At 31.9% G+C, this 19,577-nt stretch overlaps 1 protein-coding gene across 2 annotated transcripts in view; it reads right to left on the bottom strand.

The window, feature by feature from the left end:
• LOC109337063 (aquaporin NIP2-1-like) overlaps window positions 1–19,577 on the bottom strand; it is a 31,379-nt gene that overhangs the window by 8,795 nt on the left and 3,007 nt on the right. Inside the window, exons 3-5 of one of the 2 annotated variants that reach the window (XR_002106397.1) lie at window positions 16,457–16,651; window positions 16,296–16,357; window positions 15,816–16,121 (exon numbers count right to left, since the gene is read on the bottom strand). Coding sequence is in view for 1 of the 2 variants with exons in the window: in XM_019573941.1 (XP_019429486.1) it covers window positions 15,860–16,121; window positions 16,296–16,357; window positions 16,457–16,651 (519 nt within the window). In the remaining variant the exon portion in view is untranslated. Of the gene's footprint in view, window positions 1–15,655; window positions 16,122–16,295; window positions 16,358–16,456; window positions 16,652–19,577 lie in introns of those variants that run through there. The other variant, XM_019573941.1, reaches the window with a different exon arrangement.

Genomic DNA, 19,577 nt, shown 5'->3' with positions numbered 1-19,577 from the left:
CATAAGTTTCATATGATGAAATGTGATTGACAAAATTATGTTATTGTTCTTAAAATTATTTTATATAAGATACAATTTCAAAGGAGTGTGTTAATTATTTAATTTTAAGATATGATTTGACTACTAGATGACTTGTAATTAAGAGGATTAATAGAATATGTGATACCAATCAATTAAAAATTTATTTTATCACTTATCTCCTAGACTACCTAGGGAGTATAAAAATTAATTTAATTATACTTATAGAAATGACCTGACAAACAGGGGACTATTTGATAATTTGGAATAAAATTGTATACGATACATTTGCCTTAGAATGTATATCAGAAATGACTTGACAACCAAGTGCTTGTTCATATTTTTTTAACGACATTTATTTTATATTTCCACTAGAAGAAATATATATTGTTATAGTAGTAAGTGAGAGTATCATTCTCCACTCGACATGTCTTCTTTATCATTACGTTCGATACTCGTAGATGGAAAATTGGTTGGAAATAACTTTAATGACTGGTATCGAACTCTGAGAATCATTCTCATGCACGAAAAACTTATCGATACGATCGATAAGCCTGTTATGTTTGAACCAGTCAACAAAGATGATGTTGAGGCAATTTTTGCTTGTAAGAAGTACTTAGAGGACTTGATGAGTACAAAATGCCTCATCTTAGCATCAATGATTCCTAAACTCCAGAGGTAGCATGAGGACATGGACCCAACTGATATCATCGTACATCTTAAGAAGATGTATGGTGCACATAGTAGGACAGCTAGATACTAGTTGTCTAATACTCTATTTAGGTCCATGTTGAATGTGAATGCTCAAGTAGGACCTCATGTTCTGAAGATGATTAGTCTTATGGAACAACTTGAGAAGTTGGGTTGCAAACTTGGGAAGGAGTTATCCCAAAATTTGATTCTACAGTCACTCCCTTATTCATTCTCACCATTCATTGTTAATTTTAACATGAATAAAATGGATTGTGACTTGCATGAGATGTTAAATATGTTAATTGACTATCAGATTGACTATAGAAAGAACCAAGGATCTGTCTTGGTAGTTGGAAAGTCCAACAAGAAAAAAGGCAAATGGAACAATAAGTCCAAAAAGAAGCCTTTCGCCCCTAAAGCTGGTGTGACCAAACCTATGGACAAGAAAGATGGTGTTGACCAAAGCAATGTAGAATGTTTCTTCTATAAGGAGAAGGGACACTGGAAGAGGAATTGCCAAAAATATATTGATTCTTTGAAAGAAAAGAAACAATGTGAGACATTAATGGAATTTTTTTTCATGATTTCCTTAACTATTACAGATTCTTCAATATGGGTATTAGATACTGGTAGTAGCTTTAACATCTGCAATTTGTTGTAGGGACTACAAATAACTAGATGGTTGAAGAATGGAGAAAGTAATCTCCAAGTGGAGAATGGAGCAAGTATTGCAACCAAGGCTATAGGAATAGTCTCATTAATAATGTCGACTGGCAATATACTAGTCTTGGAAAATTGCTACTATGTTCCTAATTTTTTTTGAACATTATTTCAATTTCGATGTTGGATATTAATGGTTATCATTTTGTTTTTAATAAAGGTGTTTTCTCAAATTATAATAATGACATATTTTATGCAAATGGGTATATCCAACACGACGTTTATGTCTTACCTCAAGTGTGTTTTAATTCGATTATGCATGTTTCTACTGTTAATATAATCAAGTAAACAAAACATATCTTTGGCATTGCTGATTCGATCATATTGGTGAGAAAATAATTAGCAAGTTGCACAAGGAATGTTACCTTGACAATTATGATTATGAATCCTAAATGACTTGTGAATCTTGTCTCAAAGCAAAATGACCAAATCTCCATTTATTGGAAATGGAGAAAGAGCCTCTGAATTGTTGGGACTAATTTATACTGATGTTTGTGGGCCCTCGAGAATTCAAGCTAGATGAGGATATTCTTATTTTATTACATTCACTGATGATGTTTCACGATATGTTTTTTTATATCTCATGAAACATAAATCTGAATCGTTTGAAATGTTCAAAAGATTTCAAAGTGAAGTGGAGAAACAAACTGGTAAAAGTATCAAGTTTCTAAGATCTGATAGAGGACGAGAATATCTTAATGCTGATTTTTTTGATTATTTGAAAGAGAATGGAATTCTCTCACAATGGACACCTCCAGGTATGTCACAACATTATGGTGTATCTGAAAGGAGGAATCGAACCTTATTAGATATGGTTAGATCCATGATGGGGTTCACTGATCTTCCAATAAGCTTATGGGGATATGCTTTGGAAGCATCAAATTATTTGTTAAATAAAGTTCCCACAAAATTTGTCTCTACAATGCCATATGAGATATGGAAAAGGCGCAAACCAAGCCTTAAGCACATTAAACTTTGGGGATGCCCAACTGATGTTAAGAGATTACAAACGAATAAACTTGAAGCAAGGTCTAACAAGTGTAGATTCATTGAGTATCCTAAGGAAATAATGAGATATTATTTCTACCACCCTTCTGACCATAAAGTGTTTGTGGCAAGAGGAAGAACTTTTATAGAAAGAGAATTTCTTGCAGAAGGAATTCACTATAATGAAATAATGCTTGATGAAGATAAACATACCAATGAAACATTTAATGCTCAAGAACATGATATGGAACTTGAGAAACCTTGCTTAGATGTTTTAAGTCCAACACAAAGGTTACCACCGTCAAATGTTGCGGTTCAATACCCGCTTGTAGTTCAGGAACAGATTACTGAACCAGTTCAGGAACAAATGGAACAACCAATGAATCCAGAACAAAGGGATTCAGATGCACAAGTGCCTCTTAGAAGATCTACGAGATCACATCATGCACCAGATAGATTAAAGTTGATGGTGCAAGATACAATAGCAAATGAGGATTATCATATTGACGATGACCCCAAATGTTATGAAGAGGCCATGCAAAGCTTGGACCATGAGAAGTGACAAGAAGCCATGAAATCTGAAATGGAATCCATGAAGACCAACAAAGTATGGACTTTAGTTGAGGCTTCAAAGGACAAAAAACCAATTGGTTGTAAATGGGTTTACAAGAAAAAGATTGGAGCATATGGAAAGGTTGAGACTTATAAAGTTCGCCTTGTTGCTAACGGATATCGTCAAAAATAAGGAATAGATTATGACGAGAATTATTCTCCCGTGGCAATGCTCAAATCGATTCAGATTCTACTTGCTATAGGAACATACCATTATTATGAAATATGGTAGATGGATGTGAAAACAATTTTCTTAATAGAGAGTTGAAAGAGGATGTGTATATGACACAATATGAAGGATTCACACCTATGTCTGATCATAATAAAGTTTGTAAGGTACAACGATCCATTTATGGATTAAAGCAATTTTCTAGAAGTTGGAATATTCACTTTAACAACACAACCAAAATGTTTGGTTTTGTAAGATGTGAAGAAGAACCTTTTATTTACAAAAAGGTCATTGGGAGCATGATCATCTTCATATTGCTATATATTTATGACATATTACTCGTAGGAAATGATATTCTAGCATTGTAATCTACAAAGACTTGGTTATCAAAACAGTCCATGAATGATCTAGGAGAAGCAACTTTTATTCTAGGAATAAAGATCTATAGAGTTAGATCCAGAAGAATGTTTGGACTCTCCCAATCCTTGTACATTGATACTATCTTGAAGAGGTATAACATGGACAACTCCAAAAGAGGTTATTTACCTATATGATCTGGAGTTACTCTCAGTAGGAAGGATTGTCCTAATACTGTTGAGGAAAGAGAACGCATGAATAAAGTACCATATGCTAGTGCAGTGGGAGCTATCATGTACATTATGACTTGTACACGAACTGATATCACATACGCAATGGGTGTAACTATTAGATATCAAGCAGATCTAGGCGAAGAACATTGGAAAGTGGTTAAGACCATTCTTAAGTACTTAAGAAGAACTAAAGACCAGTTCCTTATATATGGAGAGTTTGAACTCAAGTTAAAGGGTTATACCGATGCAAGTTTTCAATCAGATAAGGATGATGTCAAATCAGTTTATGATTATGTCTTCACCTTGAATAGAGGCGCAATAAGTTGGAAAAGTTCCAAACAAGGGACAATAGTTGATTCAACTACTGAAGCTGAGTATATAGCGGCAAGTGAAGCTGCTACAGATGGTGTTTGGATAAAAAAACTTCCTAAGTAAACTCATTGTAGTTCTTCCATTGATGAACCAATTACGTTATTGTGTGACAATAATTGAGCTATTGCTCAAGGACATGAGCCAAGATCACACCAAAAGAATAAGCATGTCTTGCGGAAATATCACATAATTAGAGAAATCATTGGACGTGGTGATGTTAAGCTACAAAAGGTTGATGGCAAAGAGTTTGATAAGCACAAGTGGGAGATGGGAATGAAGTACATGACTGATTGGCTCTGGTGCAAGTGGAAGATTGTTGGGATATAATGTATGCCCAAGAACCAATTTGTCATCTTTATAATAATAAAGTTATATTTATTATTATACTAATATCATATTCATTGTTTGTCAAAATAATTAATATGAAAGGTCCTTCATTAAAATTAGAGACTTATTATAATAATAGAGATTATATTAATGAGAAATAAATATTTTATAATTTTAATCTAAATTGTTCTTGATCATAGGATTAATGAGCTTAGGACACTATTAATCCAGATAAGATCAATATATATAATGATCTTTATTAAATAAAGATTAATAGATCTCATTTATTAAATTACACATATAAATAATGCAATAGAGATATGACCACTGAACCCACTCAAAAGAGAATTCTTAATGATTAATATATTACCTTTGAATTGTCGATTGAATATTCTTATGAAGAAATATATATTTTCCTTAGACTTGAGATTACCATAGTAATTAACAAGTTATTTATTATATTTTGATATGAGACACCTAATGCCTTATGATGTTAATTGAATGATTATTGGATATAATTAAATCATTGTAGAATTAATGATTAATCAAGAAAGAATCCACCAACTCATGGTAATGGGTTTGAGCTCTATAGAAATAAAGATCTTGGCCAATGGGAATTGAATGAATGAAGAAATGAGTTTCTTAAGTCATTCACGTTAACTTATTAGAATTTGACAATTATACCATATTCTAGAATTAACATAGAGTTGTAAAGATGGAAGGAAATATTAAACTAATCTTCTAATGGTTCTGAAGTAAAAAATATTACTTCATTTCTATCTGGTCATTAAGGAGTGTTGCTAGATGCCAACTTTGATTAGTAAATTAATGAGTTAATTTATTACTCGTTTAGTAATGAACCTATGTGGTCACACACTAATGAGTGTTCTGATTTTTGTTGGACGATAAAATATTATTGATTAAATTAAATAATTTAATTTTGTATATTTACTTTTAAGTGGAATATTATTGTATTTTCTGCTAGCACCAAAAATACAAATAATATTATTCAGTTACCTTTAATATAATTAAGTGAGACTTAATTGTAATATTTCAAATGTTTAAAACTGATAGTCAGTTTTATTCAGTTACCTTTAATATAATTAAGTGAGACTTAATTGTAATATTTCAAATGTTTAAAACTGGTAGTCAGTTTTGAAAACCAAAAACCAATAAGGTATGCTAAATAAATGAGTTGTTAATTGACACTAAATGGATTGAAGGAGGTTTTGGTTTTATACAAACCAAAACTTACTTAACCTTCATGGTAGAAAGTAACATAGACAATATACAAAGAATCATATTGCTTTCTTTCAATCTTTTCATTTTGGTTTTATTTGAGTTGAATTTTTGCTCCACGGATCAAGTGTTGATACAACAAAGATTGGTCTCAATATGGATACGGGTGTAGAACCTTTACACTTTTGAAAGAGAACTTTTTTCGAAAGTCATCGCAGTCTCCTAAGGTATTTTTACAAACATGTTTTTGTCTACTTATTTTAGTTTATGCATATTTTAACACAAATAGCTGAATTATTTTCAATAGTTATGCATGTTATAAACACGCTTATTAAACCATCAACTAAAATCGTTAGAATTAAGCAATGGTAGCTACATTAAGGGATGTATTGAAAGTACAATGAAAAACTCCTCTTTATTTCAAACTTTCACATCTATATACAGTTGCATTTTACACAAAAGCAACAAAAGAAATATGAATCATCTCTATTACTAGCGAGAAAAATATTATTTTTGCACTATTTTAAAAATAAAAATAGCATTGTAAATAGAAGAATATAATTGTCAATTTATTTTGTTTTTTGTCTTATTTTATACAACACTTCCCTAAGAGTCTCGCTCGCAAAGAAGCTATTTGAAGAATGGATTTGGAAGTCATAATGGTTATGATATTTACTAGTATGTGTTCCAATATGGAAAGCATGCATAAATATTATTGGTTGCACAACTACAAGCATGCGACGTTTAAGGTTCTACGTGTAAAGTTCTTAACAAATATTTATAGAATTTAATATTTATGTATTACTACTTTGAAGATTAATACATAATTTCTATATCATTCATCATCCATTTGAATTACTTTTTTTGAAGAGTCAATGATAATTAAATATAAACGATGAATAATATAATGATAGTGCATAAAACTCATACACTATGAGTGCATACATTTTAATAAAATTTTAATATTAACTAGATATGTATATCCTATAATTGATACAATTTAATAAAATATTAAAAGTGAGAGTGAGAATCATAGATGAATTTGTTTGAATTTAATTTTCTTAAATATTAAATGAAATTGAAAAGCAAATAACATCATTTTTTGTTTGTTTTTTGGATGGAATGGGTGTCTATCCAAATGGATATATCAATGGATATCAATAAGATATAATAATAGATATCAATATTATTCATTTTATTATATTCATTTAAATTCATTAACTCTAACGAGTGGATTTTGATGAATTTAATTTGGATAAATTGTGGATTGTCGATAATTTTGTCACCTTTTTATAATTGCTATGAGTATCAAGGGACAGAGATCATGTTCCAAGTGAGGTCTCATTCTCTGTCCTAAAGCAATTAAAATGTCACTTTTTGCTGTTAAAAAATTATTTTATTGATGTGAGAATATATGATTCGTCAAGGATAGAGAATGTGACATCATTGAAGATAGATAATCTCTATCCAGTATCAAGTTGCTAGGCACTCTATTTGGCATATCATTGGTGCTATCTTGTTTCATTCATTTTCATTTGTGCCTAGGGAAATTTAATAGGAAAGATAACATATAATTATACTAAGAAATTTTGTACCTTTTATCCGTGTAAAATTTACTAATTAGGTTCCTAGACCATCCATTAGTGGATTGTAAGGACAAAGTGAAACCTTCAATTTCATATATTACTTAATTTAAAAATAAATAAAAATATGGATCATTGATGTTTTTTATACCATATGTTAGTAGTTTCACCTAGTACTAGAGGTACTAGACTCTCCAGTACCGGAGATGATCTCAACTTCTCAACTCAAATTTACATACTACAACAACAATTATCACATTAGGTGACCCTTTATCTATATAAAATTTACAAGTTAGGTCTTCTCCGGTGTTGGACCCTCCGATAATGGATTGTGAGGACAAAGTGGAATCTTTAATTTATATATTATTTAATTTAAAATTAAATAAAAACATTGACTATTGATGTTTTCTTTATACCACATGTTAGCAATTTCACCTAATACCCCTAGTATTCGACCCTCCAACATTAGAGATGATTTCAATCCAAAATTTACATACTACAACAACAACAATTATCACATTAATTAGGTGTGGTAGGCTACATGGCTCAAACAACGCTACAATGTTTTATCATAAATCATATATATTGACAAAACATTGAGCTCTAAATCTTTTTTTACTGGTCTTCCTTTAGGAATTGGACTATTTTCTATTTGATATACTTTTTTGCCTATGTGTACTTGATATTATATATAGCTGATCCTAAGCCCAAATAAAAAATGAAAGTTGTATTAAGCAATCAACAACCATCATGAAATTTTGTCAAATCTCTATCACAAGTGAATGGTAACATACTATATTGAGGAATGTTTATGCCTTTAATTTTGCTGGCATTGTTATAATGTAACTTGCTCTTTTTCCAACATGTCTTTGAAATGTGGTAGCTAACACAACTGATTGGCACTCTTGTTTATTTTTAAAAACTCTGGTTTAACTCTTGATTTATTATTCTTAGATATTTCCTGATGATTGGTGAAATATCAATTATAGGATCTTGAACCTTATGATTCTCATACATAATATAAAATAATGATATAAAGTCATACATGAATCCATGTTCTACTTCTTTAATGTACCTTTTGAGAGAGAGTTTTGATATGATGGTCTTCCTCAACCAAATCCTGAATTTCTTTTGGGACCTTCGTTTTCTCTCTCTGATGGGGAGAGGTGAAAACTATTTGTGATTTTGGTGTCTTAGGGACCATAACCATTCTTTATGTGTTAACTTATAGGGTTCTCATTATCCCCTATAGGCAACTATTTGAGTATTCACTCATTAAACTCATATCCGTTATCAGTTTCAGAAGTCTTTTAGGTTGTCATTAATTAGAGCACTTATTTTGTAACCCAAAATAAATAGCCAATATAATTGTATTAAATATATGATGTCCACCTTAATTAGAAATTATGAATTTCTAACAATCTCCCACTTAGGCTTCATATTTTTCCTAGAACAATTATATCACATATTTTTTAGGAGCACATCTATATGTTATTTATATTTAAACTTCTCCTTAATATAATATGTCCATCTCATATATCAACTATGGAACCACCATAGTGTTCATCACATTCAAACATAACTCGACCATGATGATCATCATATTAACATACTTAATAACATAGATCAAATATGGATGAGTGACATGAAAATTTCAGGCAATTTGATCTCAAACATGTCTATTTCCAAATGGTTATTCTTTATTCTTTAGTGAGATCAATCCAAAGTCTTTAATTGCAACACAATAGTTGTAATATAAATGTTCAAAATAGAACAATCAACCATCAAATTTACTATTTATAAAATTATATATGACGTCTAAAGTATATCACAAAACATATAGACTCCCACTAAACTAAGGTATCCTAAGGAGCAATACTCATATGAGCAATATGCTCATAAAAGACATTAGGTACCAAACCCTTAGTCAGTGGATCAACCAACATAAAATTGTTCCTATATGTTATATGGAAATTTGTCTATTTTGAACACTTTTTTAACAACCAAAAACTTGATGTCAATAAATTTTGACTTTATAGAACTCCTATTATATTTGGAGTAAAAAACTGCGAACTTACTATCACAAAAAATTCTTGGTGGTATTTTAGTACCATCAACCACACGTAAGCTAGTGACAAACTTTTATCAATCATATGTCATGGTCTGATGTTTCAAAATAAACCATGAACTCTACAATCATGGTTGAAGAAGTTATGAGCGTCTATTTAGATTTCCAAGAGATAGCACTTTCAGCCAAGATAAACAAATATCTAGAGGTGGAGCACCTATTGTCTAGACACCTAAAAAACGGAGTCAGAATACCCAATGATCTCTAAATTCTCAGACCTCCGATAAGTGAGCATGTACTCCTTTGTTTTCTTTAGTAATGTGTAACACGTTTGACTGCCTTTCAGTGATGATTACAGGATTGCTCAAATATCTTCCCAAAAACTTTTACGACAAACGCTATGTCGGGACATGTGCAACCTTGAGCATACATTAGACTTCCTACTGCAGATGCATAAGGAATATTTTGCATCTCGCATCTTTCAAGGTCATTTTTGGGCATTGTTCGATACTAAACTTGCCTCCCTTAGCTATAGGGGTATCCCATGATTTACTTTCTTTCATGCCAAATCTATCTAGGACTTTATCTATATAGTTATCTTGCGACAACCTTAGGATACCTTGAGAGCGACCTCTTAGTATCTGAATACCTAATACAAAAGAAGTTTCCCCAAGAACTTTCATTTCAAAATTATTCATTAGAAATCTCTTGGTCTAATGCATTAGTTCCATATCAGTACTATCAAGTAGTATATTATCGAAATATAATATCATAAATATAAATTTACTCCCACTTCACCTGTAGTACACACAATCATCAACTCTATTTGCCTCAAAATCATACGAGGTAATAACTTGATGAAACTTGTGATTTCATTGACGAGAAGCTTGTTTAAGGCCATATATGGATTTCTTTAATTTGCATACCATAGATTTTGAGCCAACTTACACAAAATTTTCTGTTTGCACCATATAGATCGTTTCTTTAATGTCACCATTTAGAAATGCAGTTCTTAACATCCATCTGATGTAGCTCTAAATTAAAATGAACTACTAGTGTCAATATTATTCTAAAAGAATCCATTGAAAATACTAGAGAGAAGATTTCTTTATAATCAATGCCTTCTTTCTTAGTGAAGCCTTTAGCAACTAGACGAGCTTTATATCTGTCAATATTATCTTTCGAATCCCTCTTGGTTTTAAATACCTATTTACAACCAATAGGTTTCGCACCTTTAAGTAATTCGACAAGATCCCAAACTTCATTATCATGCATAGACTTCATCTCATCTTTCATGGCATCGATCCACTTTTGAGAGTTAGAACTTTTCATGACTTGACAGAAGTTCAATGGATCATCTTCTGTTAACCCAATGTCATCCTCATGTTCTTGAAGAAATACAATATAATCATCAGGAATTGCACTTTTCCTCTCCCTAGTTGATCTCCTTAATGACACTTTTACTTTTTTAGGTTGTTGAATTTGTTCTATAGGTAATTGAGGGAGAACCTCATTGTTGTCTTGCTCTGGAATATTGTGAGGGACAATATTTTGAACATATATTCTATTAACTGAATTTATTTATTGAATTGTAATAGGCACAAGAACTTGTTCACCATTAATGACAGCTTCTTCATTATAGACAGCATTCCTTATGTTCTCTTCCTTTCCAAAATCAACTTCCTCAAGAAATCTTGCATTTCCCATCTCAAAAAAAATCTTGAAGTGGGATCATAAAATATATAGCCCCGAGATCATTCAAAATTTATAGCCTCGAGAGCGTTCAGCATAACCAACAAAATAGTAGCTAAATGTTCTTGAGTCCAGTTTTCTTTCATAGCCTATAAGGTCGTGCCTCAATTGGACAACCCCAAATGTACATGTGTTTTAAGCTTGGTCTTTTATTTGTCCAAATTTCATATGGAGTTTTTTTAACTGCTTTACTTGATACCCTATTAAGGATGTAAATTGCGGTCTTTAAAGCTCTCCCCAAAAGAGACTCATGCAAGGAAGACTGGCTAATCATACTTCTCACCATATCCTTAAGAGGTCGATTTAATCACTCAATAACACCCGTCATGTTAGGTTTGTATGTCATAGTGTATTGTAGAACAATTCCACATTCTCTGAGGAAAAACACAAATAGCCATTTCATAGCATCCTTATTGTTCTTTCTTTTCTTATTCTGAGAGGTCATAGTCAAATGAACACTTTCAGTCTTATCTCTCTGCAGTCTCTCTATCTCTTGCACACAATGAGATATAAACTTATTGAGAGACCATTTGTCATTTTGAGTGTTATAACTCACTTTGAATTTCCCAAAATGTGCAGGAAGCGAGATCAAAACCAAGTGCACGAACAAGTCATCACCAAGCTCTAACTTAAGTGACTTGAGTTTTGATGCGAGATTAGAGATGTCCATAGTGTACTCCCTCATGTTCCCTTTGACTTATTACTTCATGGATATGAGTTTAGCCGAAAAGCTACTTGTCTCTGCCTTTTCACTTTTGACAAAGTATAGTTCTATTTCTTAAAGGAAATTCTTTTCACTTTGACCCTCATAAATACAGCCCTGAAATGCTTCTGGAATAGAGTGTTTCATGATTATTAGATACATTCGGTTAGAATGTTCCAATTTCTCAATTTTAACTTCATCAAGGATTTGCAGAGTAGAAATTAATTTCTCCACCTGAAGTGTCAGATCTAAATTCATACAGCTGAGAATAATTTCTACGGCTTCCTTATAGACCTTAAAGTTTCTCCCATTCAGCAATGAGATGTTCTTAATTTGAGCATAAATATTTGCAGCACTAGTAAAAGAACAAAACAAATTGCAATTATTCCTACAATTAAAGTCACATTCAACTTTGATACTTAAATTCAAGTGATGATGTGGCACATCACAAGTTACATAGCAAAACATTAATATTCAGTATTTGGACAAAAATATTAAATTGTAAGTGGTATACTCAATGTAGTAATCAAACATTGATATTCAATCATGTGAAACAATAAGTCTTTTTTTGGACCAACTTACATTTCACATGGAAAGTCATATAATTATCACATATTTATTGCTACAAGTATGTTTGTAATTTGGACCAAATAATAATCTTCCTTTGGGCCAATTACTATTCGCATAAAATACAGATATACAATTGACTTGATATTTTATATCAATCACTAATGATACTCTTGTTTGTAATGGTTATACATTGATCATAATACATGTCGAATAATAAACTCTTCTTTGAACTGATTTATCATTCACATATGCAACTTTATAATAATCACATGTTTACCATCACATGTGTGTATATAATCTGGCCAAATAATAATTTTTTGGGGCCAATTAATACTCGCATGGATACATATACGCACTAGCACTTGATATTTATTATGAACAATTCACAAAAAAGATGTCACTTTGACGACTTCTTGTTTAATAAGTTCACTTAAAATGTCAAACAATTTTATTTTATTTTAAATAAAAACCATTTAGTTGAGTTTTGATTCAACACTTAATCCAAAACATATATTATTTATATCTACATATAAGTACATATATTCATATAGCATATTGGTAACATGACATCATTCTCATCACAAAGACTACATTTCGAATTCCAGTAGTGGTCATTTTGAATTTTTCATAAAAAATATATTATCATTTTATACTTGATTAAACATGACAATGCAAACTGTCTAAACAAAAACAATGTTTTAACAATAAAAACCATTGAATAACACAATCAGCCACCAACCAATGCAACAAGCCATGAGTGTCGCAATCATTTAAATAAACAAATCAATTAATATATATAAAAGAAGACATGTTCACATAATAGACTCCTAACAATATACCTAGTACAACATCAACTTCTAATCTTTGGATAGAGAAATTAATTTGTAAGTGGTATTCTTAATGTAATGATCAAATATTAACAATTAGTTCTGTCAAACAATGGTCTGTCTTTGGACGAACTATTATTCACATGAAAAAACTTTAAAATTGTTACTTATTTATCATCACATGTATGTTATTACTTGGCCAAAGTGTGTCTTCCTTTGAGCCGAACACAATTCGCATAAATAATCTCATACTCATCTATGTAATCTTAATTAATTTTCACAATAGAAGTTACTTTGACATCATATTGCATCAATTAATTCAAAAATAATTAGCAGACAAAGGGAAAACAAGACGAATCCATTATAAAAAAATTATGACATTGGAATTAAAACATTCAGATTTGATATATTTTATGATTAACAAATCTAATCCAATAAATAATTTCAAATTAAAATAGATATATTATATATATATATATATATATATATCAACGCATAAAAATAGATACAATATTAATCAAATACAAAGTAGATCCACAGTGAAAAACATAAAAAAAAATATGCAAATCACTATCAGAAATTCCAAATCGAATATGATCATACATATCTTAAAACATATATGTAACACTATATATATATATACACTTTCACACACTAAATATATAATTTTAAGCATTAACCGTAACCATTATATATATATATATATATTAACTTTAATCAGTAATTCCAGACATCACAACAACCTCAAGCTGGAAACAATACATATGTATATTTTAATTCGTAATATAAGGTCATGAATTCCAGATTGTATATGTATACATATACTTCAGTGAATTGCAAAATTGTAAAGTGACAAAAGTAAATGTCCAACACTGAGACATTAGTGCACATATAATATACATATTGCATCACATAGTGTTAAAAGTTAATGCAATGTTCATGCACAGATCTGAATATATACTTCAACACATATGTGCAATGATTCATAATAAAAATTATGCATAATTCAAATAAGTAGAAGATGATTAAAGTTATCCTCATTATTCCTAAATACCCAATTTTCATAACCAATAGCGGAAACATAAAAATCTCCAAATTTAAAAAATTAGGGTTTATAAAAAATTGGGGGGAAAACATCTTTAATAGAGAAGCATAAAATTCAGAACCTAATGCTCTGGTACCACTTGTTAGATATTTCCTGATGATTGGTGAAATACCAATCCTAGGATCTTGAATCTTATCACACATAATATAAAACAATGATATAAAATCATACATGAATCCATCTTCTCAGATCTACTCCTTTGATATACCTTTTGAGAGAGAGTTTTGGTATGATGGTCTTCCTCAACCAAATCCTTAATTGTTTTTGGTACATTTGTTTTGTCTCTAATTGGGAGAGATGAAAACTATTTGTGATTTGATGTTTTGGGATCATGTTCCTTATGTGTTAACTTATAGGGTTCTCATTATCTCATATAGACAATTGTTTGAGTATTCACTCATTAAACCTATAGCTGTTATCAGTTTCAAAAGTCTTTTAGGTTATCATTAATTAGATCATTTATTTTGTAACCCAAAATAAATACTTGTATTAAATATATGATGCTCATTAGAAATTATGAATTTCTAGTGTGTAAAAAATTTATTTGTAAATGATTTAAATATTATGAATAAGTTATCGTGGCTTCCAGGAAATGTATAGTTGTATATAGGAATGTTCAAATTCAGATCGGTCTAAAAATAAAACTAAACACCGATCCAAAATAGATTGAAACTACAAAAAATGGATGTGTTTGGATTGTATTGGATTTTTTATTAAAGATCGATCGGTCCGATCCGGTTTCCGAATTCACCTCTTGGATCCAAATCGATTCAGACTGGACCGAAATTGTTTAAGTATGTAACACTTTTAAGTATCTGGCATACTTAACCTATGTCCAACTCCTAAATTATTCCTTGATGCCTAAATTGTTTAAGTGTTGTCTTGTGCTTGTTGTTAGTAATACTAATGCTGCTACTACTTATGTTGTTTACTCTAATGTTAATGTTTACTTTATTGTTATTGGCTTTGTTTATTGTTGTTGTTTACTTTTAATGTTGTTTTGACGTTGTTGAATGTTATTTTTGATGCTTTATGCTTAATTTTTAGTAATTTTTATGAGTTTTGAGTGTATGTGCAATTTTATTTTTTTTATAAAAAAACTAATCCAAACCAAACCGAAACCACATATAATATTTGGATCGGATTAGATCGGACATCTTAATACAAACAGACCAGACTGGATCAGCCCACATATTAATTATTTGTTTGGATCGCATGATTTTTTGCCAAAAAAATTGATCCAAATAGACCACCAACACCCCTAATTGTATAGATCTTCAATGATGGATGAAATGTGAAGGAATTAAGTTACTGAACCATGGTTTGAATATTTTCTTCATTCCCTACTACATTTACATTTGGAATCCAAACTTGGTACTTCAAATAACATTGGCACTGAATTTTCTTTGCAGTTAGTAATATAATATTCTATGCAGAACCTTCCAACAAATCACATCAAGTTACCTATAGAGTGACACACTTTATAGGACAGAAGATGTACTATGCTTCCTTGAAACATTGTTTTCACACTGAACTGAGGTGGCTGTTGTTACCAACTTGCTCCGTTTCATTAATCGTCGGGTGGCGGCATAGCTTGATTGAAAGGGAAGATAGTGAGATTGCGGAAGCTGGCTTATCAGTCTCTTCAATAGCACCATAACTCCATGCCCCTAAAAGTGCCCCAGTAATTGGTCCAACTAGATAGACCCAAATTCCCTTGTAGGATGCAGTGGCAATTGCAGGACCTAATGTCCTTGCTGGGTTCATTGATCCCCCTGATATTGGTCTGTATAACAAAAACAACTTATTCATTATAGCCGGATAATTTCGCTATTCGAAAATTTTCGAAACACATTTTCATTTCATGTATGATAGTTTCAACTCAAGTTTCATCAAATAATTATTATTCGTTTTTTACTCTATCAGTGCAATCATGTAATGAAATATAAAACGTACTTACCCAGCAACAATGCTCGCGATGCTAACCGAAGAACCTACTGCAACTCCAGCTAGCTCTCCTATCTGCCAAATGACAACAATTTATAGTAACTATTATAATGTGCTGCTTTTAAGGCAAAGATAAAAGTTCGTAACATTTCAACATTGTTAGTGCAACTTTACAGCTTTTGTGTCATAGGCCATGGCAGTGGATATGAACACCATGGTGAATGTTGCCACCATTTCCATGATCAATGCTTGAATATTTGATCCGGAAGGCGACGTAGCTCCGAGCTCTCTCGATGGTTCTAACAGCGCTCGCAGAGTATATGATGCAGAAATAGCTCCTGTGAGTTGTGCTGCAATGTAAAATGGGACCTGCAAGAAAATTGGGAGAGAAATTTACTTCCCTATGTAATGGTCTAATATACAAGTCTATGAAATAATTTGGTAACTAGTACTAGTTTCTTATAGTTGCCAATTTTCCATTGGATTTAACCCAAGATGTTTTATGAAAGTTATCCTCAATTTTCTTGAGTTTTCCTTTGTATTCTTTTATAGCCCAAGAACTTCAGCTCACACTAAATTATTTTCTAAACTGTTATATCCTGAATTGGCCAAATTGCCTTGACATAAGCCCAAGTCTTTTAGTTTTTCTTCTCATAGATCCTGAACATAAAAATATTACAACTTATGTTAGATTTTGAACTTGTAGAATTGAAGAAAAATTTAGAAATTGTTCTTCTTGGTACAGCGGAAGCGATCGTTGTGCAACATTTATCACAAGCAATCAAATAATATGCATGAAATAAATAGAAGAGAAGAAACAAGAGAATTTGTTAACGGGGTTCGGCCAATTGTGCCTATGTCACCGGGAGCGCTAAGCGGCTACCAAGATATTATTAGAGAATAAGGATTACAAACCCTAGCACACCCATGGGCCCACCTGCCCATGGGGTGTTTCTATTATATCTAGTGCATATTATAACAAGGACATGAGTTCAATATATAACATTGGTTACTCTACTCTATTCCAATACTAGACAATGTGGGACTAATACAATAACATATTTCAAGCATTTCCAACAATCTCCACCTTGATTGAAATAGACGAATATCTCGCTCCTTAAGAAATCTACACAAGAATCTCCACCTTAGCGAATATACGACTCTACCTTGCTCAATGTCTAATTCACTTTAACTGCTCCCCTACAGCATAGACCTTCCGAGTATCTTTGACGATGTTATCAAGAGCCTAACTCTCCAAACTTGTAGTGCAGCTTCCCGTACCGCCATCAAATGGAACATGCCGCCTAGCCACCTATTGTTAAGAAGTCTTTCGATATATTGGAACCTCTACACAAAAGTTCACCAACAATCGTCCTCTTCAATACTCAGTCAAACTGATTCTTGGAGCTTCTTTGGAAGGCCTCAACCACTACCACCATTGTCTACTCCGACAATCCTAGTTCAAAAGAACTATCATACTCCACCACAAGGAGTATACACACAGCACTCACCCTGCGTCAATGCTAACTAATGTATGTGTCACATCCTTGCATCCAAGCCAATACCCATGTCACACCTCTGCATCTCTACCAATGCTCGTGTTACAACTTGCATCAAAGCCAACGCCCATGTCACACCCTACATCAAAGTCATCCATCGCCCTTGTGCTTTTGTGGATCTGCTAACAATTAATATCTTTCACTATGCCGTCTCACACACGCCATTACGATATTCTCTTTCTCATCTTCAATGAGAACATTCTCTCAACATCTAGAGAGATATTGTCAACATCTAACTCAACACCGATGTCTCTATCTCTACCTTGATCCTAACCCGATACATGAACTTATGGGGTTCTGGATCAATACATACATCGTCCACACTACAGTTCCGCCATGTTTCCTTCTCCTTCAATTCATCTACTCTATCTTTGCCATTACCTTTGACGCACCTTGTCTAGCTATCACGTCTTCACCCTATTTAGTCATGACGTATGGGCTAAGAGCCAACTACCAATTGGCTCTGATACTAATTGTTGGTGCAGCGGAAGCGATCGTTGTGCAACGTTGGCCACAAACAATCAAATAATATGCATAGAATAAATAGAAGAGAAGAAACAAGAGAACTTGTTAACGAGGTTCGGCCAATTGTGCTTACGTCTCCGAGAGCGCTGAGCGGCTACCAAGATATTATTAGAGAATAAGGATTACAAACCCTAGCACACCCATGGGTCCACCTGCCCATGAGGTGTTTCTATTAGGTGCTTATATCAAGTGCACATTACAACAAGGGACCTAAGTCCAATATATAACATTGATATTCTACTGTAGTCTGATACTAGACAATGTGAGACTAATACAATAACATATTTCAAGCACATCATCTGTTAGTCAAATGATTAGATTGGTAACTATTTTCAAGTATGATTGTAGATCAAATTTTGCAATGAATCTATTACGTGTGGAACAACTTGCTCAGAAAGGATACCGTTTAAAACTTAACAAGAAAGATTGCATCATAAATTATGCTGGGGTGGGCATGATAGCAAAGTCAAACATGTCAAAAGAATTATTTGTTTTCAATGAATATCAAGTATGATGTTGATTTGTACTGCAATGTGATAGTTGTTGATTATAATTGTCTTTGGCACATGCGTCTTACATTTCAACTTCTACATTATGAAGTTTCTTGCATATAAAAAATATAATAAAGTAATAAAAAATATAATAAAGTAAGTTGAGGAAATAACTTATCTCCTTAAACTAGTTATATGTTGACATGTGGCCCCTTACCCATTTAAATTTTAACACTTGTTTTCTTTTATTTTCTCATCATCTTTTCACTTAAATGTTGCATATGTTATTATTAAGAGAATAAATAGAGGAGTCATTTGTCAACGTTTAAGTGGTTTAAGGAGATAAAATTATTTCCTCACACCAAAAAATATTTTATTCTCTAGAAAAAAAAGTTATTAGCTTGCCTATTAGCCAAGCTCCTAGTCAATTGTGTAAAACTTGTGTCGAGATCCTTTTTCTAAAGGGCATGCTAGGAGAAATGCTTGGACATGTTTTCCTATGCATAAGTTTCATCAAAGTTTGATAAATATTTTATCACTTTTAATGATGACTTTAGTAGGGAAAGGTGGGTTTGTTTCTAGAAAAATAAATTTGATGCTTATGATATGCTCAAAACTTTTATGGTGTATGTTGAAAGACAAAGTGGTCATACTCTGGAAATCATGAAAATGATATGGAATAGAGTATATTGTTTGTGATATTTTTTGAAAAAGGAGAGA

Source organism: Lupinus angustifolius, chromosome LG02 (genome assembly GCF_001865875.1).
Source record: "Lupinus angustifolius cultivar Tanjil chromosome LG02, LupAngTanjil_v1.0, whole genome shotgun sequence".
NCBI classification, from domain to species: domain Eukaryota; kingdom Viridiplantae; phylum Streptophyta; class Magnoliopsida; order Fabales; family Fabaceae; genus Lupinus; species Lupinus angustifolius.
Note: the sequence above shows the minus strand (reverse complement) of the source record. Positions and strands in the feature narration are given on the sequence as shown.